Source organism: Sparus aurata, chromosome 9, assembly GCF_900880675.1.
Source record: "Sparus aurata chromosome 9, fSpaAur1.1, whole genome shotgun sequence".
NCBI classification, from domain to species: Eukaryota; Metazoa; Chordata; class Actinopteri; order Spariformes; family Sparidae; genus Sparus; species Sparus aurata.
The window spans coordinates 31,566,455-31,594,278 of NC_044195.1; the positions used below are offsets into that span (position 1 = coordinate 31,566,455).

The window sequence follows — 27,824 nt, forward strand, 5'->3', positions numbered from 1 at the left end:
CAAGATATTTTTGTTGTTTGTCTCTATGTAAGAATTCAGACGGCTGGTTTGCAGCTTCTACCAAGTTTGTGAATCAATTATATAACGTAGTTGGTTTCATGAGGTCTTTGGTTGTTGCCAGTTTGTGGGGGAAAACAGGTAAGTTCTACAGTTTGTGCTCAGCTAGCTAGCATTAGCAATGTTAAGGTTAAGGTAGCGTTAGCAACATTAGCTAGTGCAACAAACTGGCAACGACTCGAACGACAGCGTGTTGTGTTGTAATGTGAAAGAGAGACGCTGAATATCACAAGTAACCTTTTAAACCTGCTGCAACTTGTTAATTCGATAATTTCAAGTGCTTTTTTAAACTATACGATTAAAATTTACACATTAAATTTAAACCACGAGGCAAAAAATCATGTGAAATCTGCTTCTTCACATGTGAACTGGGCTGAATGAAAGTGTCCACTTAAGATATAAAAATGTTCACGTGTGATTTATAATTTCAACATGTTGAAAAACAAAACACGGTGCATGAAATCATGTGAACTGAAATTTTTTTGAGAAAAGTAACTTTTCACATGAGTAAAAAGAAAAATTCCAAAGTGAAATTTTCATTTTCACATTTTAATTATATACGTGATGTTTTTTTTTCCCCCCACATGTGAACCGGAATTTTCACATGTGGAAACAAAACACATGAAATTTGCTTCTTCACATGTGAATTCAACATTTAAACACATTTTATTTTAACATAACAACAAAAGTTTTTCACATGTGAACTTGAAGTTTTCACGGATGTTTTGGCCTTTTTTCAAATTAGAATGAAAATGTTCACATGTTTCAAGTGTGATTGGCTTTTTCCACATGTGAAAACAAAACGTGGCACATAAAATCATGTGAAATTTGCTTCATCACATGTGAATTTCACATTTTCACATGCATTTGGCTTTTTTTTCCATGTGAAACACATTTTTTTTGCCAAAGTTTGATGATGTCACATGTGAACGGGACGTTTTCACAAGTGAGTTTTTCCACATATAACTGAAAATTGCGACCTAAGAAATAAAAATGTTCACATGTGAATTAGAATTTCCTCATGCAGAAAAAAAACATTGCACATAAAATCATGTGAAATTTACTTTGTCACATGTGAAATCTACATTTTAACACAATTTAATTAGCAGTTTTCACATCTGAGTTACATTTTAAACATGATGATACATTCTGCCAACTTTTGAACTAGAAAATAAAGTAAAACTAAATATTTTCACATGATTAAAATTCCAAGTTAAATTATATTTTCACATAACTTACGCCCGTTCAGATGTGAAGCAAAATAAAGATTGCACATCAAATCACGGGAAATCTGCCTCGTTACATGTGATTTCCACGTTTTCACACACTTTTAACTGTGATTGTCTATTTTCCACATGAGAAATTTACATTCGTCATGTGAATTTCATTGATGATTGACTTTTTCACATGTTGATTAGAATTTCCACACAAGTTTCTGGATACAAATTCAACGTTTTTGTCATGTTTTCCACTGCGATCTCGTCCGTTTTCAGCTGGCTGTCAGTCTGATTCACACTGGAGCTCTGGACGGCCGGAGGGCTGTTGGAGGCTTCAACATCACCACTGCTGCGAATGTTTCTCTTCATCCGACTGCACCTGTCTTTGCAGAATCACTGCCAGACACATCACACATCGTCTTCTTCAGCTTATAAATGCAGTAAAACAATTGTCTCAGGTTGTTGATTTAGAATAATGCGCAGAGCTCCTCCTCGGGCTCAGACGACGACGGACGGATCTGAACTGCAGTTTTCCTGCAACGCGCCTCGTGTTCGACCTTGTCGTGTGAGTAAACAAAGGACGGATGAGAATGAGCCACCTGCTGCCCGACACGAAAGCCAGGAGCCGTTTCCTCCGCGGCGGCGTCCTCTAACGTCACCTCGTCCAGCTGCACCGCCGCCATCATGTTCACGACACGTGTGATGATGAAAAAGGTTCCCGGTGGGTGTTTGTTTGGAGACAAGCTGCGACAGAGAGCGAAGAACAAATAACTGTACACAGAATTTTACATCTACGTATCCGTCAGTGTCTCTGGGACAGATCAGTTCACGTTGTCGCCGCTGTCACAACATTTTCACGTCAACTCTGTCAGCACAGGGCGGAGGACAGCAGGACGTAGAGGGAGAACACAGGGAGCCATGTGGTGCTCAGGGCAACGCCGGCCGACGGCGAGGGGCGTTTCTTCTGCCGCGGCCCGTTACACAGCGGCGTGTTGCAGCAGGTGATGCACACCGAGTTCAGCTTGCCGGTGCAGAACTGCTGGTAGCCAGAGGAGGCGATGAGACAGGCTCCGGACGAGGCGCAGGACTTCCGGTAGTGAATCCCTGAAAACGAGGACAGAAAAGGGACAAATTAGTCTCGTAATGAGAGGATTAGAGTCTGAGAGAGGGAACAAAGACAGAAACAGAGAGACGGAGGTGTAATTCAGGATGAATCTATTCTTTCTTCAAAGGGAAACGTCTCAACAGCTGCGTGTTATTGGGTTAATGCCCATTTTGCAGAGCTCTGTCAGCCCAGAGTGACATGTTGGCATCTTGTGTTTCTACCAAATCGTCACGCCTACATTCACATCACACCTGTTGCCAGTTTTTGTAAATAAGGCAGATTTTTTATAAATCGGTGCACGAATGAATGTTTTCTGAGTCTGTTAGTGAAAGAAAAACACCAAAACACACTAAAAACTACATTTACAGTCACTTCCAATGTTTCTTATCTCCTCTGAAAAGCTCTCCGCCTCAGAAACACTGACTCTCCTCCACCTGCTGTAATAAGTTTGGGTTATTTTTCCTCTTCTGCACTGTAAAGCGTTGATTAAAGAGTGTTTGTGGGTGGGATTAGTGGAGGGAAGCCGTAACATTTCGCTGACATTTTCCTTTCGGAGAAAAATTCAGATTTTTCGAGCGCATGAACTTCCAACAACCCTTCGTAATGTGCGAGTCCTCTACTCCACCCGGGTGCAACCGATACAGCCGAAGACCCGCCTGTTCATTTAAACTGTGCATCCTGCCATGTCTTACATGCACCGCAAATACCAGCGGAGGTCCCGGGAGGTGTTGAGTAATCCAGAGGAAACACAGTGTGAAATGCTGCCGAGCTCTGGAGGGAAATGTCCCGTCTCACCAGCACGCAGCCCGGAGATTAAAAACCCGACTCACACTGAGTTTATATCTCTACTTTAACTTCTGCTCGAAACCTTTAAGAAGACCGTTGATTTTAACGCGACTTAAACAGTAAACTGTGGCTGTGACACATAATCTGTTGGTGTTTTTATCTCGAGCTCTACCTGGAAAGTGACGAGAGGTGATAAGACGAGCGGTCGGTGGAAAACGAGGTGCAGAGAACAGATCTGATGACTTTTCTCGCCTCAAACCATCAGAAATAATCTACTTTCATCCAGAAACATCTAAACTTTAAACCACTCATTGTATTTTATTCAAAAAAGGGATGGACTTCCTGCAGATTGTTCAGATCAGCTCTTTACAGTTTCAACATCCACCGATATTTCAACCAACCCAGAATAAATGTTGATTTTGTTCTTTATTCTGCAAACCACAGATTGTCATGCTTTTGGTTTGGTTATTGTTTCCTGTTTTATTTTGAAAGGTTCGTCCTCATGTGTCATGTTGTGTTGCTTCCTGTCTTGATGGTGCTGATGAGCCTCATGTAGATTTAACTTCTTGTTTTCTGTCCTGGTGTTTCTGGATTCCTGCTCGTGTTGCCTCGAGCTTCTCGTTTGTTCTTCCTCTGGTTTGTTTTTTAATTTCTCTTTGGTGTTGATTTTAAAACAGCGGCTTCATTATTAAAGCTTCTATTTCAGCTTTTGTTTTCAGCCCGACTGCTTTTGTGTGTCTTGCATTTTGGGCTTCTCACAATTTTTGTAAACTGCAACACAGATTTGCTGAAACTTTTACGTTACTTAACATCTGAATTTTCAATTTTATGTCTTGAAAAACATCTCGTTAAACACACTGATAACAGAATTAAAATGTAATCTGAACGTAATCTGATGCACATAGTAGAAATGTTCATGTAAGGTATTGTTGACCTGCAGAAACATGAAATACCAACATTGTATCGTCTCCAGTCGACTGAGTTAAGAGCTGCAACAGTTCACCAATGATTCCTGATAATTGATTTATCAGATTGAGGAATGTTTAAAGGGGGAACAAAACTGAAACTTCTGTGATTTCAGCTTCTCAAATGTGAATATTTTCTGGTTTTATTTCCTCTTCATCAACCGTGATCTCAGAATCTTTTGGGTTTTGGACAAAACAAGACACTTGAACGTCCTCTTGGGCTCTAAGTATCACTGATCGACATTTTTTATCCTTTGAATTACTGATAAAATAATAACCATTAGTTGCAGCTCTGGCTGAGTTTCAGTCTAAACGGATCCTTTTACTGCTTTCAGATGTTGAACTTCAGACGACATTTCACTTTCTCTGATCCTCGGTGAGTAAAGAACAACAGTTTTTGCTCTTCAGCTGAAAACTTGAAGTTGTCAAAGGTAAAAACGAGGCTGAACAGTCCGACTAGATTTACTTTTACGGGCTGATTTAAAATCACATTTCACAGTCTGTCATGGTGAAACTGAGCAAAGGTTTAAGCCTTCACTTCCACCGCAGACATTCTGACATACAGGCTTTTGTTTTTCCGAGTTTTCAACTTGTGGTCTTGAATGCATCACTGAAGTTGACAACTGTTAACTAACTAAAAGGCTTCAAAACGTCTTCATGTGGTTAATTAAGTCTCAATATAAACTTTTTTGCTACAGTTGTTGGGAGAGAACAAACGCTGTGAAAGAACCGCCGGCAGATAAAAACAGCAGCGTGCAACATAAAAAAAACGCTGTGTTGCATTTTTCACTTCAAACAATAAAAAAATCTCCAAAGTTATGATTTTATTTACCTCCCCAAAGAATAAAGTGCAGCTAAAGACGAGATCTGTGGCCTCAGGTTGTCCAGAGAGGATGAAAATGATAAAACCGTGAGACCCGACCGGTCAGTATGTGTCCGTCTGGGTCAAACAGCTCCTCACAGGTCAGTTAATGATGTTACTGAGTGAATGACTCGTGAGCCGATTGTGTCTGTAGATAGAAACGAATCAACAAAGCATCTTTATAAAGTTAAAACTACAGTTTGTACTGTGGAAAATAAGGTTGACCGTAAAATCGCTGCTTTTTAGAATGGAGTTTGGTTTACTGGTCCGTCCGCTCGACAGATCGCCAGGAGCAGAGGACGTTTTAATGTTAATAAAACACAAAAGTTAACTCAATCTACCTTCTAATAATGTCATGAAGTAACGTTGGAAATGGAGCTAAAATACTATAAATCGATATAGTGCTGTCATGTGAACAAACAGGTATTTAAAGGGTTTACATCCTGAAACTGATTGAATATTTGTATTTTTATGGTGTTTTTTTGACAATTTTTTTAACTAAATGTGCTCCGAGTTATTTATTTTTCACACTTTTTATCAGCTGCATGAGTTACAGGTGCTATATGAATAAAATGTATTAATATTATAATATTTGTCGGCGTTCAACCTTCAAAAAAAACAACAAAACCAACATTTCTCTGCGGTCAGGATAGCATCTGCTCTCGGCTCGCTGAACGCTCCTGACAGATCCAACACCTCTGAGAGTTATCGGCCTTTAAGTGCTCGATCAAAATTTTTATTTTCTTTAATGAAATTCAGGCTTTTTATTGCTCCAAAAAAAAAAAAAAAAACTACAGCTTTAATGTCCCTGCTGAGCATTTATCTGGCTGACATCTTTATATACCGACTGCCGTCTGATTTCACAGCTCGGTCGAGTTTGATTTAGACGAATAATAAACTCCTCAGATCAGACTGATGCACGTCTGACGCTCAGTCTGAGATGAAACCGCTGATTTAAATCAAACAATGCTTTCTTTAAAAGACAACTGAGTCTCCGGTCATCAGCCGGCACTAACTTCCCATTTTTAACTATCAGCTTGTGTCGATACTCCTCCTTGTTTTTGTCAGGACCGCAGAAGTGAAACGAGTGTCACTGATTGGTGATTTATTCAGTTTAAATCTAATTTAGAGGAGCAGCCGACGCTCGGACACGTCGGCCCGGCTCCCTCCATCCTGAGCAGCCGACCGTGATGCTTCTCATTAAACTAAAGAGCACAAGTTCTCTCAGAAACTTGATAAGAAATTTCTCCTCCTCCCTCGTAAATTAACTCAACAGCGTAATTTAGATTGAAGTGCTGAATCTCAGAATTCCCAGGCATAAATGAAATTAAATCCCCCTCGAGCTCCCCGGACGTTACCAAGTGTTTCCCTGTTGTGTTTTCTGGGATTCGTTCTGCAGATATTTGCTCGCCGCTGCAGCGCTGCATAGATTTTCATGCTCATTATGTCCACATATGGAACACAATCGCCGTGTCGCAGAGATGAAGTTTGTGCTGAATTTCAATTAGAAGAGCTCTCCTGGCGATGCATTATCTCAAGGTGATGAATCAAATATCAGATAATTAACATCGTAATCTAATTAGGATGTTTTCTAACCTGCTGTATAGAGATAATAGACTTTATCTCCTCAACTTTTCTATTAATTAGCACGTCAGGAAAACTTAAATGTGTTGTATCAGAGCGCAGAGTGAGTCAGTTAATGTTCTGTGGTGGATTATTTCAAGTGTTTACTGATTAAAAGAGTCTGAAAATTACATTTCTAAAGAAACACCAAAGGAACTTCACAATATTCTGACTCGTTTAAGCGATCATAAATATTTGGTTGTTAAAATACATTTCTAACGTGTGCAGAGTCAGAACTTCTGGAGGAATAAACACCCAGAATCTGCTCTGATCCGGACGACGTCTGACAGGAGGAGAGTTTAGAGGGAGACTTCTTAACTTTTGGGATTAAAAAGTGGATTTATCCTCCTTCCTGTTTATCGGCCTGACTGCAGCAGTGTTTCTGTTCTGTCATGTTGACTGCTGACTGGAGCTGGAGGGGATGAAATATACTTTACTACGTGAATGTAACGCTACAGAGAGGAGAGAGAGAACCAGAACCAGAACCAGAGTCTCCGCCGAGCAGAGCATGTGAGCGGAGCTGAGCGGCGAGAATTTCCGCTCCCCGCTTACGTGGGTTTTCGCTCCTTCACTCAAAGTTAAACCAGACAGCTCCGCTCAAAGACCGCTCCCTAGTCACCTAAAATTTCATTCAGCTCCGGTGAAATCGCTCCACGCTCACTCAAATTTAAAAGAGGGAGCAATTCCTGACGTTGCACCTATATGAGCTGTCTGCTTGCTTTTCGAAATACTTTACAAACTCCATCTCTCAACGAATGACCTCCTTGAAGGCACACGTGAGTCTGTGTGGACTTGTGCATGCCCTAGACTTGTGGAGAGCGGTATCGGAACGGAACTGGAGCGAAACGGAACCATCGCTCTGGCCTTTGGATTAAAACCCGCTCTGCGCTCCGACTATATTCCGCTCGCTCCGCTCACATGCCCTGCCGCCGAATGAGCGTTGACCTCAGTGCCTGTGAAAGTGATGATCTACGCCGCGCGATGTCGCCATTTTCTCTCTTTCTTTCTTCTTTTTCGGGTGCGCCCAGAATCTTGGGATATGTGAGGCCATGAAGGATCGTAGCGGTGCATCCTCCAGAAACAGGGAAAGAAGGAGCATCTGGAGGATCCTTCAGATTGCGACGGCCTTTGTGCGGCGTTGTGACGTAATCGGCCTTCAAATGTTCCTCTGAAGGATGCAGACCCTGAACTGAGACACAGCAAATGTCCTGCTTACGGTTAATGTTCATTAAAGTGTTCTGGCTGTTTGGTACAGATTGACATTGCGTGTAAAAACCACCACTTCTGACAGAGTTAACGTCAGTGTTCGCTCCTCCAGGTGTTAATTTATTGTTAATATAAAATATTGATTAGTGCAGATTTAAATATGATATGTTCCAAACAGAAAAGCAGACGGCTGTGTTCATGTTGCACTAGTTCATTCATTACGAGATGCAAGATGATCGCAGCAGACTTTAATCCTCCGCTCTTTGGATGTGGCTTTGTCTGCTTTTTACATTAATTTAGTCACTGTCCTGGAAAAATTGCCCCTGAAAAATTGAAGGGAGGCCAATTTCACGTCCCTCGCCACCGTACATCTTCCTCCCCCTCGCCTTTTTAAAAAAAAAGAAGGGCAGAGGACGTTGAAATGAAAGGTGGCCTGCCGGAGCGTCGCAATCATCCCTCCTTTAAAGACAGTGGGAGAGGAGCGCTGCTCGCTCAGTCCTTTATCATGTCTGCAGACATAATCACATGAAATGATGATGATGTTAATGAGAGAAGATGGAAGCCCGGCTTGTCTTTTGCTACCTAACCTAAAAGTGGCCGTCACGTAGTGGAGGTCGTGCACGTGTCTCTCTGCTCTTGATGGTTTTTGTCGGAGGATTTTCACCCTTTAACTTTTGCCAGGCGGCTTCTTTCTCTCTCAGCTGGAGAGATCGATCGCTGGCGACGGACTGTGCACGTCCCTCCAGATACGGAAGAAACAGAAAATAGTCCAGGTCAGGATGTTAATTAGCACTTCTACATCCTTTACATCCACATGACGGAGCTGCATGTGAAGCAGATCACAGGGCAAGTATTCTCAAAACATCTCGTCGCTCAAGCACACTGCACAGAGGCGGCAGTGCAACCGTGGACGTATGTGTTGCATGTCAAGTAGTGATCCCGTGCGGTCAGCCGGGTTTCTGAGCCTCCTCTTCATGCAGAGCGGCATTAATGATCACACCGGGAGATAAAGGCCGGGACGTACGCGAGCATTCATGCGGAAATTTTTCTTATTAAGGAACTGTCGACTCGACAGCGCCGTTAGGATCAGGAGCCACGTTTACAAAGACAGGAGCTCGCTGCTTTCGCTCATCAGCAGCAGAGAGGAGGGGAGGAAAAAAAAACTGTTCCTAATTTTCGCTGCGTGTGAAAATGAAGTGGACCCGGGGCGTAAAGAGTGACCTTTCAGTGTCAGAGCTCTCACCGGGCGGCAGCAAAACAGGCTCGTGAACACACAAGAGACATTATTCATTACTGAGGTCATGTCCACACGTACCAACACGTTCTTTTTTTCTCCGTCTTTCTTGGCATCGTTTCAAGAATATTTGCGTCCAATTGGATCCACTGTAAACACGCTGTAGTTCACCACAAACAGAAGAAGTGACGGAGAATGCGCATAAAGCTTGCATTCTGTATACAAACAGACAGCAGACGGAGAAACCGAACACAACAAAAAGACGACAAAAATGGCGAGTGCAAGGAAACCAGAATCGTTGGTGTGGAGCGAAAACGAGGTCGAACCGCTGCTGCGACTCGCACTCGACTACAAGGCTCAATATCTTCTGTAGCACGAACACGAGCATGTAGTCCGCCGTTGTTGTTGTTGTTGTTGTGATGAGACGTCGTGGGGTTAAGAAGTCGAAGGCTAGAGGTCGAGGGGCGATGGCGCCATCGATACGCAAAGTATGCAGATTCGCCATCTAAACGAGAACACAAGGACGGTGTTTTTGAAACGTTTCCATCCTGAGACCAGGTTTGAAAAGTGCATTTACAGGATCCATTTAGACAATCGGCCAAAATGATGCAAAACATGTGCGTTTACACACAAAAGCGTTTCAAATACTCGCACTTAAAGTCTGTGAGCACAAACAAGGTTTCAGATGTGCACAGAAGTTATAAATCTTCACTGATTAAGGCCGCATTTACACATAGCCGGATATTTAGAGAAACAAATATTCCTCCCCTCCGTTTTCAATAATAACATCGTGCACACATCGTTTTCAAAAAAGATGTCATTTACATCAACCCGCATAAATACGCAGTCGAGCACCATTATAACTATGCCGGTCCTCTGGGCGGCAGTGTAGGGAGAAGGATGAAGCCATGCAAGCCAATCAGAATCCTCAGAATCGACAACAACGAATAACACGAGCGACTTCCTGTTCCTTTCAAACAAACTGTGAACACAGGGCGCTCACATGACGTTAAGCATTTTCTGGCGCATAATGTGACGTTTGAGTACCTAAATCCCCGTTTCTCCCAGTCGTCACGGCAACACATAACGGCGTTATCAGAAATCTCCACTTTTAGAAATAATCGTTTACTGTGATAAAAACTGGGTTTTTGTGTAAATGAGAGGCCAAACCGCAGGGAAATATCTGCGTCTTCGCTTGGTGTAAACGAAAAAGAAAAGTTGATTTAATGAATATAAAAGACAGAAGCGATTAGAAGACGTCAACCGGAGCGGAGATAAATCGAGCGAGGACAGATGTTTACATCAGGTCAGTGACGTCGCTCATGGATGGATGGATATTGGAAAACACAAACGCAAACATGTAACACGGATATAAAAAGAAAATGAACAGAATATAAGAATAAAAAGCCATCAGAGCTCTGAGCCGTCATGCTGCAGTTTGTGCACACTGAGGAAGTTTATCTGTTCAGCAGAACAAGTATCGCTCAATAAAGTTTAAAAAGAACAGTGCGAGACTAAACTAACACTGATGATGATGCAAATTAAATGCAAATTGAGATATAAATATTAACAAACTTAAAGCACTCGTGTCTGCTGCATACAGGAATTAAAAGGAACAATAAATATTAATAAGAAAAAAAAGTAATTGTCAAACAAAGCGATTTTCGTGGCTAATAAAGGAAAAAACTGACACAAGAACGAGACTTTGTTTGTAAGAAAGTGAAAACTAGTGGAGATGTGACTTTTTGCTAATGACTTTCTGTTATTAACTGATTAATGTAATCAATCAGCAACAGCTATTCAAAAGAGTGAATGTTGCCTGAAGGTCTCGTGGATGTTCAGGACAAATTTCAACTCCTTCCAGTGAAAACTTAACGACTGGTGAAGCTGAGAAAACACAGAAACACCGTCCACCCCACCACAGTGAAACGCTCCGCTGGGAAACCTCGTGTTGCTGCTCTCGACACAAACCAACCTCCCAAACAACATCGCAGGAGGAGCGCCGAGCGTTCGTAGCGGACAAACTGTGTAATTACATCACCGCGTGCTGCGACCATCACAGGCTCTGACATGTACTCAAAGTCCCCCTCTGAAAGTTAAAGGTAGGATCAGTAGGATTTGTCCCAGCTGCTCCTGAACGCACCACAAAGACAGCTGATTGTTGAGTCTCATTCCCAGGACGTCACACAGACACATGTTGGGTTGGTAAAGCGTCCCGAGCAGCAACAAAGAGAGAAAATCAGAAACTCTCTGCAGATACGAGACACTAACACGCCTTTTCTCCACATTCCAGCCTCCCTCTCTGTCTGTTTACGTCTTTGTTTCATCTCGTCTACGTCTGCTGTGATCAAAAATAAACCACGATTCCCTTCAGGTGCATTCAAACTAAAGTACCAATATGAGGAGGACAAAGTTTAGATGTTTGTGTTTGGATGTCCGGAAGAAAAATAAAAATTCAAGCTGATATCGATCGATCGGCTCGACTGTGAAACCTGTGTGACTGGAGGCCTGAACACAAACCTGCCGCTGCGCTCACAGCGAGCTGATGCTCTCTCCTCAGCTGAAATCCATGACTGCTGTTTCAGATACTGATCTACAGCTCAGACTTTCATCCTGTAACACAGCAGTGAAGGGCAGCTCCCTGCTGACCCGAGATCAGCCCACAGACACTCTGATGACTTCTGGCTGGAGAGATTGTCTTCTCTGCGTTTCTCTCTGTTTTCTGCAAACATGCCCACAATATAAACTGTAACCGGGTTCTTGCTCTTCTTTTGTTCGGGGAAACAAGACACCAGAAAACTCCTCGAGCAACAACAATGCAAACTCTGATACTGCGACTGCAAAAACACACAAACTAATCCGGCTCCCACGACAACTAGACGGCGCTCGGGGACTCTCGATTTCACGCTCATATCGCCACCAAAGTCTAATCCCATTTTCTTGGATCGAGGCCAATCCGTGACGTCCTGACAGGAAAAAAACGATCAGAGATGAAAACACATTAATGGCGACGGAGACGAGGAGCCAGCTGGAGGTGTGACGACTCACCGTCCTCCTTCACCAGCACCTCCTTCTGACACATGTCCTGCACGTTGACGGTGCAGTTGACGATGAAGTCCGGCGTGGAGCAGTCGTGTGTCATCTCCTCACACTGGTAGCACTGAATCTGCAGAGCCAGCCCTGTAACACACACACACACACACACACACACAGTCAATTATTAAATCTCCTTCCATCAGATGATTCTCGGCAGCAGGTTACACTCCTCCTCCGTCAGCCGTAACGCTTTTCATTTAGATCCTCCGTTTTACGATCTCATGAATAAAAAATGACCCGGTTTCATCTCGACGCCGAGTTCAGTTTCATTTTGGTGAACATTCTGGAAGACTTCTGGTTTCTTGACCGTTCCGAATTGACGTGACAGACACCCTTCAATTATTTATCTGCATGCGAGTTGCTGCACGGTTTCATCACGTCGCGCTTTGATAGTCGATGTTTAAATATCTCGGACATACAACTGAGTTGTTTGTTGAGAACTTGCTTCACTTCACTCCTTCAAAATACTCAAATATATTCAGATTCAGCCAGTACAGATACATCTTGACTGGATAATTTGATCGGTTGTTTTGTTCTCAATCAAGTGATTCAGTGTTCTGGCTTTTAATGTCATTAACCTGCCTTCCCCCTCGTCGTCTTGCAGGTGTGCAGGTGCAGGTGTGCTATTGTGCAGGGCCCCCCCTAAAGAGGCAGATTTGCTGGTCTGTGGAATTGCGGCTTGCAGCTGCAGAGAAAAGCTAAATCAAACAAAATTACACCTGACACTGTGCTTCTTCAGGTTCTGAGCGACACACCTGGCATGATGTGTTTGGATCCCCTGGCGCTGCTCGAGTGTGTGCATCATTTTTGTTCAGGTTTGACCGATTATTGGAGCCAATAATCAGCATTTTTCAGATTATCTGTGTCTGTGTTCTAAAAACTCAACTTTTTAAAATTTATTTGCAGCATCTTTTTGTCTGTGTTGTCTCACCAAGCCACCAGAAAGTGCGCCAGGCTTTGAAGACAACGTTCGTAGTGGCCAAACAGCGTAATTACATCGTCACGTGATGCACTGTGGCCCAAAAATGACTGTTCCCATAAATTTACATTGCAAAGGAAGCGAGATTAAGTGTTAATCTGTGAGTGAGGGATTTGCAGATCCAGTCTGAAGCCTCATGAACCGCTCAGACTCATCGTTGCCCCGATAAAATCAAAACTGTTTTGATATTCACGATTTAAAATCTGGATGATCGATACTTTCTGATCTGGACCACAACAACCAATCAGAGAGGCATACTCGAGCAGCTGACGGTGTTGCCAAGCAACGGTAAACATTCTAGCTCTTGAGGCTAACGTCAGCTAGCATACTAGCTTAAAAACTCACCTCCAGTTCATAGTTGTTATACCACGCCGATCTCCTTCTTGTTTACGTCTGCTTCCCCACGAGATCACGGAGCCAAAACATATCCAAGAGACTTCCAGTGGAGCGACGGAAGGAAAGCTCTTTTGTCGTCTTTTCAACGTCTACTACCGATGTCCAGGTGACGCACTTACATGGTTAAAATTTTACTTTTTAAAGTGTATTTATATTCGCAGACATGTGAAGAACTTCTTGTGGTTCAAAATTAAAGAAAACAGCTGCATGGAGTAAAATTTGGCCGTCGTGAAAACCTTTAAGTTTGTTAGTTTGCAGCCTTCTTTTATTCTTGCGGACGCACTGCTGATATGTCGTGATTTCTCTCTTGTGACAAATGTACTTATTTTAGGTCGCTTTGAAAAAAAAGCTAAATGTGAATGTTATGTAGAAATCGGCATTTTGTGTGATCTGGCGCCCCCCACAGTTCTCAGGTAGACAAAACTCATGACGTCATCACAATGTGTTGAAAACTTGCGTGTTGAAGTAAACTGGTCTGTAAAGATGTGATGCGGCCGTCTCACGGACGTTACATAGAGCAGAAACAAGCGACAGAGACACCGTTCAGTCTGTTACAAACTCTGAACCATCAACATGATTCTGACGCTGTTGTTTTAAGGTAAAAATAAAGTAACATAATGTTGCTTTAACTGCCAACATTTGATCCTGGAGGCTGCAGAGACGCACTGCTGCCGGTCGGATGCTGATCGTAGTCCTGTAACGGCTGTACGATCCATCAGTAGCGTCTGAGCTGCTGAGACGGCACCTGATCAAACCACCTCTGTAACAGAACTGAGACGCGACTACAGATGTTTCTGCAGGATCATTAATTTGGTAAACGTTGCTAAATCACAGCATGCGCACTGTTTCCAGCACAGTGATTGATTATGTTTTGAGGGATCAGGTCCAAGAATCTTTTAATATTCTCAAAACTGGCAGAGAAATAAGACTCGAGTCTGACCGATACAGTTTAAAGGGGCATTACGTACAAAAAGGTAATATTTACATTATTAAGAAAGTAGCAGTACGGACCTGAAAATAGTTTTTTCCTGCAGATATAAACAAAGAAAACTACACAGTGCACCTTTAACATTGACTTTCATGATCTTAATGACATCATAGCACTGAAATAATAAACTTCACTGCAAATTCAAAGATTACAAATCACCACAAGCTTCTTTTTTTTGCATTATAATCTCTAAAAACATCTTTGTGCATGTCAGACCACATATACGCGATACCGATGTACCAGTGAAAGGTTGATATTGACCGATCAACTGATATTGATCGGGCTCTACTTTGAAGACCATATTAAGGCTGTTACTTCAGAAATGAGAGTGAATGTTGAATTTGCTGCAGAATAAATCACGCGCCTGGCGTTTAAAAGGAGCAAGAACAGCAGAATTAATGCACAAATTCATCAACCAGCATCAGTAAAACAGCCAGAACACATAAAGTGTATAGTTCTGGTTAATACACCTAGTAGTGCAAGTTATTGACAATATGTTAAGTAGTGGGACGCAACCTGAAACATATTCATTACTATTTTCATTCTACAGTAATTTATGCATCCATTTCACCACATCAGAGTGAAATATTGTATTTTTTTTACTCCTTGACTCAGTATTTGAACATTATTGATGCTGGTCTGTTGCTCCATCACTGCCTGATCCAGTAAAAGCCACCAGCAGACTCCTCTCCACTGCACCACTTCGATTAATGCAGGACATCTTCAGCACAGAATAAAACAAGTCGCATTCAGGGAGATGATTCTCAGTTTAAAGTGAAGTCAGACTGTCTCTATTGTCTTTATCTAAACTTACCTGCATCGTCTCAGACGCACAGGAGCGCAGATTTATCAGACTACAATCTCTAATCGATATAAAGGTGTGGCACCTTTTAATCTGAGGACATCCAATTCATTTTAATCTGTCCGTCCAATCATCAGAAACCTGCTGAACTTTACACAAAGACCCCGCTGGATCGGATCAGATCGCTCCAAGCTGTGCGCAAAACCTCACCACCCTCACCGCTGCTGCTGCGCTCCTTCTCTCCAAGAACAGAGCCAAAAAAAACCCAAAACATGAACGAGGTTTGGTTTGAAGTTTTCGGCGTGAAAGTCGCCTTTTAATCCCGCAGAATAAAGCGGAGTGTGTCCTCACCTGAGCTGAAGAAGAACAGGAGCAAAGTTGAGACGGTGAACAGCCGCATGGTCCGCTTACTGTCGCTGCGCGCTCGAACATGAGAGGCGGAGGGCGCGCACACACAGCAGCTCACAGCCGGGCATGGTGAGCCTCAACACCGCCTGCGATGATGCTTCACCTCGCTCTTATCCTCCGCTGACGCACGAGCGCGACTGTAGAGAGCACCACGTGACCAGACAGGCGCTCTCACCTGATGTCTCTGTGTTCATATTATTATCATTATTTAAGGTGTTTTATATGGAAATACTTCAGTTTAAATGATTAAAGTGAATATCAACAGAATGTGAAGAAAATAACAGTTTGACTTTGTGTTGTTTGTGTTTATATTAGGGGTGGGCAAAAATATCGATACGGCAATATATTGCGATACTTTGCCGCCCAATACAATATTGATTTTTCTACTCCAGATATCGATATATCGCCGAAGAGCGACTCTGCTGTGCGGTGGGTGTATTTCTGTAGTAGAGAGAGTGGCTGAGGTCTTTGCAAAATGGATGGCAAGTTTACAACGCCTCCGCAATTTAAAGTTGACGTTTGGAAGCACTGGAAGCTGGACAAAGAGAATATTACTGCTCGGAAATTTCATGGGAATTAATAAAATGGAGAGGCTGTTCTGAGTGAAATAGTTTTGACTCAATTTGTCCTCTGATCAATATCATCTGATTTACATATACAGGTACTTGTGTTTTTATCTTTATTTATATCACAATATCGTGATATCGTGATACGTATCGTATCGTGACCAAAGTATCGTGATACGTATCGTATTGTGACCAAAGTATCGTGATACGTATCGTATTGTGACCAAAGTATCGTGATACGTATCGTATCGTGAGGTTCTTGCCAATACCCACCTTTATATACTGTGTTTAACACTCAAGTTAGCAACACAGCTAACAAGCAAACAGAAGCTACAGTCTTTAGCTAACTTTACTTTATCTTGTTCTACATCCTGTCCAGCTAACTGCAGTCGAGGATGTATAAACAGAATACAGCAGCAGTTAGCAGTTACTCAGGCCACCAACACCCCCAACACCATTACTAATACCACAAATACCACCACCACCATTACTCCCAACACCACCACTATCACTAACACCCCTACAACTACCACCACTGCCAACACCACCATCATTACTAATACCACTACTACTGCAACCACTAATACGACCAACACCACCCCCCACTACCGCCATTACGACTACAGCAGCAGCACCACCACTATCACTAATACCCCTACAACTACCACCACCACTATCACCACCAACACTACCAACACCACCCAGTGGCGCCCCCAGAACATTTTCATAGGGGGGGCCGGATGGGGCCAGTGAAAATCTTAGGGTGGCACACCAAAATGGTCCTTCTTGCGGCAACTCAGATTCAGCTCCAGTCTGTAGCTGTGTATTGCATTCCCCTTGACTCTTTTTCATTAAAGACAATATGCATCCAACACATTTACCTCAAGTTTGAGAAACACACAAACATTTCAGAAAAACACAAAAATGTTGTTGTTTCTTCTTCTGCTTCTTGCGCTGACTTCCCATCAGACTGCACGCCTTTCAGCACATTAGCACCCCCACAGGTGGAGATTTAAATTACAGTTCCCTATTGAGCCAGCGCCTCAGTCAGTCAGGGAAATTGGTGGGAGCACTGGGGGGGCCAGTGGGGTGGCCAGCAATTTTCCAGGGGTGGCCATGTGCCCCACTGACACCACCATCATTACTAATACCACTACTACTGCAACCACCACCACCACCAGTACCACCACCTCTACCACGTAAACCTATACAATTTAATTCATTACAACACATTCATCAGTCTGGTGTCTGAGAAACTCCCAAGAAGAAGCATAAATGTTGGATCATCCGTACACTGTAAATCTTCCTCATGTGGCCAAATAACTCCAGAATCATTATTTTCACTATTTATGGCTCGTAATTAAACTATAAACTGACAGGACAGATTCAGTGCTTTGACCTCCAGAGACTCCAATAACAGCTTCAGTAATCTCCGGGCTGAAAATGACTTTATTAACATGCTTCGGTTTTATCTGCTGTCCCCCTTTGAGTCTATTAAAGATAACAGTATCTACGCACTTGTTATTAAAGTGTTATTTTACATTTAATGTGAGAATCAGAAGTCAGGAGCAAACGGGCTTAAAGGTGCTGCAAAGTAAAACGTTTTTAACTCATGTTAGGATACAGGGTGTAAAGGACAAACAGTAGAAGTCTGCCTTTCAGCCTTTATTTCATCGGAGGAATCCCAATAAAACACCACAACAACAGACTGAAATCTTTAAAAACATGTCACGAATGTAAAGTTTCATTTTTGTTAACGGCAAAATAACCTTGTCACTGTGGCTTTTAGCAAACTTTACTTAAACAGGAGTAAACTTTGCATTTGTTGCGTTCTATCTATTTGTTGCTGCAGTGAGTATTTACAGCAGCAGGATGGTGTGTGTGTGGGATTAAGTCTAAACTACAGTGTGTGTGTGTGTGTGTGTGTGTGTGTGTGTGTGTGTGTGTGTGTGTGTGTGTGTGTGTGTTCATGATAATGAAGGAACGTGTCACCGAGTGCAACAGTGTGACTGACTGATGTGTTTTTAATTAGTTTGAGGAACTCTGGCACGGAGGAATAAGATATATCAGGGTTTGAGTACAAAGACAATACTTGTTTGTAAGATATTCAGTAATTGCTGTTGGTTTGAGCCTCGTCATGGGAAACTCAAAATAGAGAATATAACCAGCATCATCCAGCCGAGGATCTCTAAGAATCACCTCCATATTAGATGATTCTGCCCCTCATGATTTAGCTTCAGTGCTCGGGCAGGAAGTTGTTTCATCTTTACTCAGCAGGGTGGAAAGTGAAAGTATGGAGGTCTTCAGATAAGATCAGGTTTTTGGTTTTGCTGGTTCTTTGGAGGCAAACACAATGTCCTGACGTCTCGTTAGAAATATCCAGTTTTGGTTAATGGAAAATGTCTTGACGTCGCATTAATAATATCAGTTTTTTGACTGCTAACTGTTCCAACATTTTGTGAGAAACATCCAGTTTCGTTACCACAAACACAACTAGAAATGAACCCAATGTCTCATGAAAATTATCTTGTTTCCAGCTGTAACTCATCCCGACGTCTTCCCCTAAAATATGTGGTTTGTTGTTACTGACCTGCCTGGAAAAAGTCCCAACTCCTGTTTTTCGTTTTCAAATTGTCTGGTCAAAAATATCTAATTCTGTTGCCAAAAACATCTGGAAAATGTCTTGACATCTCATCGAACATATCCTGTTTACGGCTGCAAATTGTGCTGATGTCTTGTCAAAAACATCCGATATTGTTGCCATAAACAGGCTGGAAATGTCTCGACATATCCAGTTTTCAGCTGCAAATCTTCCTGACATCTCATCAATAATATCTGGTTTTCTTGCTACTAACAAGCTTGTTACACGTCCTGTAATCTGGTCTGAAATATCCAGCTGTGTTGCCACAAACATGGCTGGAATATGTCCATTTGAAAAACATGCGGTGGGTTACAATCGTTGAAACATCTCCTGATATGAAAGTCAGCTCATATAAATGTAATCTGAACCTGATACGAGACAAATGGCGGAAATGTTGTCATGATATATATGAAATGTACAAGTTTAAAGTATTTGTGGTTTGCAGAAATGCCAACATTTCACTCTGGTGAGTGTGCTGCTCACTGACCTGCGATCAAAGTTTATCTTTACTGAGAGTAACGACGATCTTTTCACAACTTTGTACGTTTTTTGCTGCCTAATCTTAATGTAATTTACTTGCCATAATCACGTCTTCACTGTTGAAGCTGCCAAGAAATGAAAATCTGAAATGCACAGCACTGACATCCTCATTTCAGACGACGTAGCTGACCTGCACGATGTGTGAGGGACTTCCAGGATTATTTTTTCTGATTGGACAAAAGTTTTTTGTTTACGTGTCATAGATTTTACTGCCTGATTGTTTTATGATTTCACCACCACAAGTTTTATCGTGGGACCTCTTAACGGCTTCTTTTCATGAATAAAACCATAAAACAAGACTTTAAAACAACAGGCGCCCGAGGAGAGAAGTGCAGGCAGTGAAATGCATCATAAGCTCGAGGTAAACAAACGCTCGCCGCTGTGTGTCCGCGGCAGCATGTGACACAAACACCTGAAGTGAAGCGAGGCACCTTTCACAGACTAATAACAACGTCTGCAACACGTTTGGGGGGTAAAAAAAAACGCTCAGATACTCTTTCACAAATCCAAAAGATGGATTAGTCTCTTTGGTGCTAATTTATCATGTTGGGCTGAAACTGTGTAACTGTGGTCCTCGGTGTCGATCCCGACTCCGTATCAACCTTCTCCTCAAACTAATTTACAGTGTACATGCCTCAGTACACCTACCGGCGCTCTGCTGCATGAAGAAAAGAGGATTTGAGCGCGGGACAAACTGGGATGAGGGCAAACTGCTGATCTGCAGCAGAGGAGGCTCCTGTTATGCTTTGTCATTGTTTACTGGTCTCCAGAGGAGCAGATTTGAGTCTCAATCCTGCGATGGCTTCACTCCGAGTCGTCGTGATCAACCTGTTTTAATTAGCGGATGAAGCACTGTGTCAGCGCTGCGTCGAGAGGCTGCGGGGAAGCTGTTTGTGATTTACTGCGCTAATCAGCTTAATTGGAAGTTGGATAATTACACATTAAGACACACTTAAATGTTATGAATCCCTTCTTTGGTCGAACTTTAAATGGGCTGACGGTCATTTACATTAGGTTCCAGGCGATGAGGAGATTCAGAACGAGCTTTTCAGTCAGAAATGAAGATAATTAAAGTGAAACCTTGCTGGTATGAAAGTAAAAAGACATAATGGGGAGCTGTTGAAGCCGTCACATGATTAGAAGATTCAGTATTTAAAGTGAAAAATGGCCCAACTTTAAGATTTTAACTTAATTTTTTCATGCATTGGCTGTAAACTGCTCAGACGTCTTGTCAGAAACATCCAGGTTTATTGCACCAAACAAGGCTGGAAGTTGTCCGGATACAGCTGGTTGCACACTCAGGGAATATCTGGTGTTCAGCTGCAAATGATCCCAACGTCTCGTCCAACATGTCTTATATTATCGCTGGAAAATGTCCCCACGTCATGTTAGAAATATCTGGTTTGTGGCTAGAAATTGTTGCGACGTCTCATCAGAAATATTCAGTTTTCTTTTATCATGAATGTCTTAACGTCTTATTAAACACATCTGCTGGTTTCACACTAACAAATCCTGAAGTACAGAACAGCGGTCTCACCTGGCAGCTCCCTCGCCATCAACTTTGAGACTTAAACTTTATTTCTTTATGAATAGGCTGAAAATTGTCCAAACATCATCCAGTTTTATTGCCCCAAACAAGGCTGGAAGTATTCCTGATACAGCTGGTTACATATTCAGTCAGTGTCTGGTGTTCAGCTGCAAATTATCCCATTGTTTCGTCAAACATGTCCTGTTTTGTTGCAACTAACCAGGCTGGGAAACGTCCCAACATTGTGTTAAAAATATCTGGTTTGCGGCCACAAACATCTCATCAGAAATATTCAGGTTTTTTTCCACTAACTGGGCTGAAAACTGTCTCACATCTCATAAAAAATATCTGTTTTTCAGCTGGTTAAACATTTCTGCTGGATTCTCACTAACACATCTTGAAGTGCCGAGCATCGGTCTCACCTGGCAGCTCTCTCGCCATCAACTTTGAGACTTTTAACTTTATTTTTCATGCATTAAAATTAAAAACAGTCTTAGTCAGACTTCTGAGAGCAGCTCTGCTTTTATGAGAGTTTAAATGTGCACGAGCTGTAGTTTCTCTCTCTGGCAGCTCCTGACTAAGAGTGTCACAACATGAGTGATGGCACACTAGGAGGCATAATGCGTGGAGCGTTTTAAAACAGCAACACTAATCAAGGATGACTGACCATCAGACCTCCTGCATACATAATGTTGGCCTGCGTCTTAGAGGGGGGAGGCTCGGCTTTTTGGAGCAAAACGTCCGAAATGAAGTGAAATATGAGACGTTTTCTGTCTTCTGGAGAAGGATCAGAATCCTTCTCATTAAATTAGTGCCTATAAATCAAAAGGGAGTCATTATGTCAAAGACGGGAAGACTTCAGGACTTAAAGCATTAACGCTGACAGCTCAAGGTCACAGGAACATTCATACTTCCTGAGAGGCCGTTTGCTTACATGATTTACAGTTTAGGATGAAGTTTAAAGTTTCGCCTGTTATAATCAAGGACAAGAGCCTGATGTCCAGCTTAGACGGTGCAGTATAACTAATCAGGTGTTCAGCTGCACTCTCATATAAGTCACCATGTCCAGATCTGGTCCGGTACCTTGCGCTGTTGATACTGGCTCTGTTATAGAGTTTAAAGTTTTGTTTTGTATTCAGAGATTGGACCGGACCAGATGGCCCGAGACCTTCAGTGCCTGAATATCTCCCACAGCAGCAGAAACGCTCCCTCGGCTGCTGCAGTGAAGTTTTATTTGAGCTTGTTTCCTGCCTTGTTCCTGCCAACTTTATCTCATATCAATCATGTTTATATGCACCGGTTTTGCTTGGAAACAAAGTTAGCCAGATTACACAAAAAGCTGGAGGACGGGTCTCGGTCTCTCTGGGGCTGAGACATGAAGCCACTGCAGGAATAAAGAAAACTGCAGCTCCTCAAATGGCAAGTTGAGTCAGTCCATGTTAAAGTCCAGAAATAAACATGTTACCAGCGTCACGTTGGCTCCAGTCTTTCATACAGTCGATGGTCTCGGATGGGAATCGACCTCAATAACTGTTAGTTTTGGTGCGTAGCTGGATGAAGGATGGATCCAGGATTTTTTTCTCTCCTTCTGCGACTTGTTGTTTTTACACTTTTTCGTTTTTTCTACCCTTTAAACACACGAGACAAACGTGTTAATTAGTGAGCTTCATATTTGGATCAGTCTACCTGTCTTTATGCTAAGCTAAGCTAAGCTAAGCTAAGCTAAGCTAACCATCTCTTGGCTCCAGCTTCATGAGTGTGGTATCGATCTTCTCATCTAACTCTCAGCCAAAAACAAATAATTTTCGAAATGTCAAACCATTGTTTGCTTTGGGTCAGAGGAAGATTGCGGTTCGTGTTGTGGGCGGACCATAAAAATGTCAACACCAACCTGAAGATGGGAGTCGCGACCCCGGACTGTCGGTGTGGAGGAGAACTTCTTATACAAATACATTTTCAGCTTCACTGTATTTACCTACATGCTTGTCAGGGTTAGAATCAGCAATTTTCATTTGTGTTTTTCTCATTTAAGTTCCCATCTGACAACACAGTCTGGCAGCTCAGCAGGGGTTTGCTTCCAGTTTGACAAACCTTGGTCCAGAGCCCACAACGTGTTGGTTCCGCGAATTGTTTACTTTGAAGTTAATGAGAAAAACAACACTTGTTGTTGTCACAGAGCTGGAGAAGTAAGAGAGTTTCCATCAGCCTCGGTCTGAATTGGACACTCGATCTAAGAGGAAACACGACTCACCACACGGCAGCATCCGTGATGTTGTATAAGTATTGAAATAGTTTATTTTTTCTTTCTTCTTTTACATAAAACAAAGAATATCAGTAATATACAATTCTCAAATCGTACTGTTAAGGTGACCGACACACGAGAACATCACTGTTATTATTGGGTTCTGAAAAAAAAAAAGAGACATTTAGAAGGAGGATTACTGTAATAGTGAGTAACAATATGTGCAATAAATGGTAAATTACACTCATCAGTGCTGAGTACAAATACAGGGCGTTAGATTAAATGTTAAAAAAATACAATACTCTTGTGAGAGTGAGTCGTTTTTAAAAACACAGACGCCATGCTCCATCTACCCGTATCGATACCGCCAATCTGTTCCCTGATCCGTTAACGCCTCGCCTCGCCGCGAACGCTACATCGTTTATTAAACCCGCGTGTTGCTTTAGGTCGTGAACGCCACTTTAATTTTCAACATACACATGTAGCAGTAAAGATTCAAAGAGGAGGTAAATACAATAAGATGACGGATGATATTGTGCAACATGACAGTGCTCCTTATGTTCTACGTCACGCTAAACTGTCTAGAATATGGCTATAGTCACCATGATGAGTCTGATATGTAGATTCAGTTGCATTCATTTTCTGTGTGTGTGTGTGTGATTAGCTCAGAGCTGTGTTTGGCAATATGCAAAGATTTTGGCAAAAATATCTACACATGAAAAGGCGAAAGGAGCCGACGAAGGTTGTGAGAAAGGAGGGGAGAAACATCGCGAAGCAGCTAAAACCGTCAAATATGTCTGGATGCATTCAAAACACCAAAAACGTTACTATTAATAGGACACAGCATACGTAATAGAGAGAGAGAGAGAAACCGAGCAACCGTGGTGGGATATCTTACAGTTAAATGTACAGACGAAAAACCGACAAGAGTTCAGGTAAATATGCTCAAACTGTCACGGTGAAATCTGGTGAAATGTTTTGTTTTTTTTTAAAGTTGAGGTTGACTTATTAAATCCACAGCGTCGATCAGAGACAATTAATGGTATTTTCCCTGAGCTATAGCACAACAATGTCTACAATGTGCCTACTACAGCAGGTGCTTCATAACTAAGGTCACATGCAAAACTCACTGCTTTGTCTCGACGTCATAACTGTGGAAACGTGAGTTAAATGCAGGTCACGTATGAAGGGTGTCAGTACAAGAGTCAAGATGGATGATATAAACAAAAGGTGGTATTTTTAAACCTGGGCCTCATATTTACATATACGTCATGGCTGCAGTGTAATCCTTTGGGGCAACTGCGACCGTCAAAGTTACGTCCACGTAAAGTGTTTGTTTTTGCCACTGACAGGTTGAGATGATATTTTAAATATCTGACAACATTACAGGAATGATTCCTGTGCAGATAGACCTGTTAAATAATACAACCCAGTCACCAGGATGTAATGTTAGCTGTTAACGTCCCTGCAAACCAAAGATACGTCCAAGTTTTTTCTCAGAAGGTCCCAACACCTCCAGCCATGTCTGAGGCAACAGAACCAGGTGTTTGAAGGAGACTTTGGGACATTTGTGGCCACCAAAAGAGCATTTTTATTTTTTTATCAAGTTAGCTTGAACTTATCTGTGGATTTACAGAAACTTACTTAGCTAACATTCATTCTGGCAGTCGGGTTGAGCAATAAGATCCTTTTTGTAACGAGAAACACATCTCGTTCGAGGAGACGCCTCACTCTGAAATCTGAGTTATTACAATTGTTGTCTAAATTGTCAAAATCTGTTAAATATTCAGCCAAGCTTGTATTAACTTTAAACGCCTCTTTCCAACACTATGACGACTTCATCATCGTCTTCCTGCAAAAACTCTCCTCACCTCTTGTGAGTTTTCAGAGCAAGACCTACTTCACTATGTTTTAAAAAAGGTCCATCTCCTCAGGAACTGTGTCCATGATGTTTTCAGACACTTGGAATCAAAAACTCAGTCTGTCAGTGGTCAAACAGACACTTTCATCGACGGTCAGAGTGCCCCAGAGGAGAACAGTGGAGCCATGTATCAGCTACAAGCTCAGGAGATCTAAAAAATCTGATAAATATGGATCATTTAGACACACAACAAACATATTAAATACATAAATATAAAGTCCAAGTTTAGAAATACTAGAATCCCCCTTTAACAGACAGATTATCAGCTCAGTATTTTCCACCTCTTGTGATGAAACTCTTCATACGTTTTGGATTCCAGGTGTATTTCTGTGGTTAGTGAAAGCCAGAGGGTTCGTCGCATGCATATTAACATTGTGACAATTATAAAAAAAACAAACAGTTTCCAACAAGATAGTGCACACTTTAAAGAATCACATTACTCAGTCAGGTACAGAGCTCATGAATGGCGATCAGTAGTTAGTGCTGTACAGAAGGATGGAAGTCTGCAGTCTCGACTTTATAAGTTTCCATCAGACGATTTGCTCCAGAAATAAATTACCGACATATTTATTGTAGTTTTAGAGACGTAGTACGTTGAAACAGAAACAGATCTTCACATGAACATCTCAAAATGAAAGTGGTTAAATGATCTTTGTTCAGCAGGATTTCTGTGGAGGTGTCTCAGTCTCTAAAAGTGACCCGGTGCCATTATGGAGGTCTGGTGGTGATATTCAAACGTTCATACCTGCATTAATCAATATATCTGATGATAAGATGGAGTTCAACGATGATTTTTAGCATCTTCTGGTTCACTATTATGGCTGCAGCCACACATTATGCTACACCAGTTCGTGTTGTCGACAGCGGAAGCGTTGGTGGAGACCAAAACAGAGATAAAAAAGATAAAACATTCTACTTTGAATGTTGTATTTGTCAAATTGGAAGCTAATGTTGCTCCGTGTCTGTGTGCTAACATGAAGCTACAACAGATTTTTAAGGCGATACTGTTGTAGCTTCATGTGTCGCTGTGTTTTGTATACGTTTTGCTCCAAAGTGAGAAAACTTAATTAACAAAAGCAGAAAAAAAATCCTTGATAGTGTCAAATAACGACATAAATCCAGTGGTAGAATGTGTATTTACTCAAGTACTGTCCACCATTTTATATGTTAATTTATATTCCATGATATTTCATATATTTCTTGACAGCTGTAGTTATTAGTTTCTTTTCAATCAAAAACATAATATGGAAATATGATATAATGCAGTTTAACACTGCTGATCTATCATCCAGTCGTGTGGTTTCTAAAATCTGCTCCACATTTTTAAACTTCAATATTAAAATGCTCTATGTGTGTTTATTGATAAAAACAGAATAATGTGATGTTCTCATACTGTGGAAGGAGCCATTCTGCATAATGAGTCCTTTAATGATGCTACTTATTAACTTCAACTTAAGAAACTTATAAACTTGATGTAAAGATGTGATTTGTTGAATTCTGCCAGCAAGAGCTTTCTTTTACTCTAGCTAGCGACCGTTAGCCAGTTAGCTCGTTGGCCCAATATTTAACCTTTAAGACGACCATGTTTCCTACACTGTGCTTTGAGTTATAATCAAAAACCGTCAAATTTCTCTTGTCACCAGAGGAGAATAGATTTTATGTTGTTTGGTTGATACAAATAATCCAAGAGCCCAAATATTTCCCTCCAAAATGTCCTCGCCAACGTAAATGAGTTGTTTGTGGATGTGATTTGTGGGTGACAGGGTTGTTACACTGTTGCTGTACTCGTAGTGCAAAACAGTGTTCGAGCTGTAATGTGAGAAATATCCTTTAAGTGACGGCGTCTGCAGCAGCAGATCGATTTATTTCGCAGATTAGTTTTGAAGTTGTTGCGTTGAGGTCACTGAAACACAGGAAGCTGTCTTGGTGTACTAACTGTCCAGTAGCTTGAGCGCAGTTAGCTTCGTTAGCTAACGGGTATGATTATGTCATAGTAATGTATATGTTAATGTTATGTTAAACTGGGCCTACGCTTTTTATTAGATGTGTTTATAAGATGATGATGATTTCAGGTGGCCGTGGAGGCGCTACAGTGGTTCACCTGATGCTGTTAAAACAAACAAACAAACAAACGAACAAACAAATCCGTCACATTTCTGTTTGTGTAAAGTTGTTTTTTCTCCACGGTGAGAGAAAGGAAAACCAAAAAAACAACCAGCAGACAAAATGAGCGTGTGTTCACCTGCTGTGCTGTGAGACAGCAGAGTCTTAGCTACATTTAGAAAAATGCAATCAGCAGCTCACAGCTGACGCCAACGAGCTGCAGACCTCCAAAATGGCTGCCAGAAGGTTCATTACTACACCTGAAAGGCTACTCAGTATCTCAACACTACACTGAGCGCAGGTGGAAGCCTGGCTCGCCGAGCTGGCTTGTTTTCCAGTTTCATCCTGATACACAGACTCAGCGTGCAGACGGTGGGATTTAGGGATCATCCGTGTGTGTGTTCAGTGATAAATCCCGCTGATTGCCCGATTCCTCGATTCACGTTGACGCATTCGGCTTCATAAACTCTGAAACAGAAGAGGCAGAGCAGCGTGAGGACGGTGCAGGACAAACGCTGTCCAAAAAATAAATTACCTGGCTTTCACAGAAAAGCAACAG

General features: G+C 41.9%; 2 protein-coding genes across 7 annotated transcripts in view; both read right to left on the reverse strand.

Annotated features, from left to right (window-relative positions):
* Window positions 1-788: 788 nt before the first annotated feature.
* On the reverse strand, window positions 789-15,843 carry LOC115587880 (ly6/PLAUR domain-containing protein 1). The gene is made up of 3 exons (XM_030427957.1): window positions 15,668-15,843; window positions 12,104-12,235; window positions 789-2,378 (listed from the first exon to the last, which is right to left on the reverse strand). The coding sequence occupies exons 1-3, from the start codon at window positions 15,714-15,716 to the stop codon at window positions 2,143-2,145; spliced, it is 417 nt and encodes a 138-aa protein (XP_030283817.1). The 5' UTR covers window positions 15,717-15,843; the 3' UTR covers window positions 789-2,142.
* A 7,423-nt stretch (window positions 15,844-23,266) lies between these two features.
* LOC115587822 (nck-associated protein 5-like) overlaps window positions 23,267-27,824 on the reverse strand; it is an 80,590-nt gene continuing 76,032 nt past the window's right edge. For all 6 annotated transcript variants that reach the window (XM_030427861.1, XM_030427865.1, XM_030427864.1 and 3 more), the window contains one exon: window positions 23,267-27,733. In XM_030427861.1, coding sequence (XP_030283721.1) covers window positions 27,732-27,733 — 2 coding nt within the window. In that variant the 3' untranslated portion in view covers window positions 23,267-27,731. The remainder of the gene's footprint in view (window positions 27,734-27,824) is intronic.

What these genes read in the sequence shown, in the direction of transcription:
- LOC115587880 (XM_030427957.1), bottom strand. Translation starts at nt 15,716, where the DNA reads ATGCGGCTGTTCACCGTCTCAACTTTGCTCCTGTTCTTCTTCAGCTCA. An exon ending in CCTGTTCTTCTTCAGCTCAG is followed by an intron (nt 12,236 to 15,667) that starts GTGAGGACACAC and finishes TGTGTGTTACAG; the next exon opens with GGCTGGCTCTGCAGATTCAG. An exon ending in GGTGCTGGTGAAGGAGGACG is followed by an intron (nt 2,379 to 12,103) that starts GTGAGTCGTCAC and finishes CCTCGTTTTCAG; the next exon opens with GGATTCACTACCGGAAGTCC.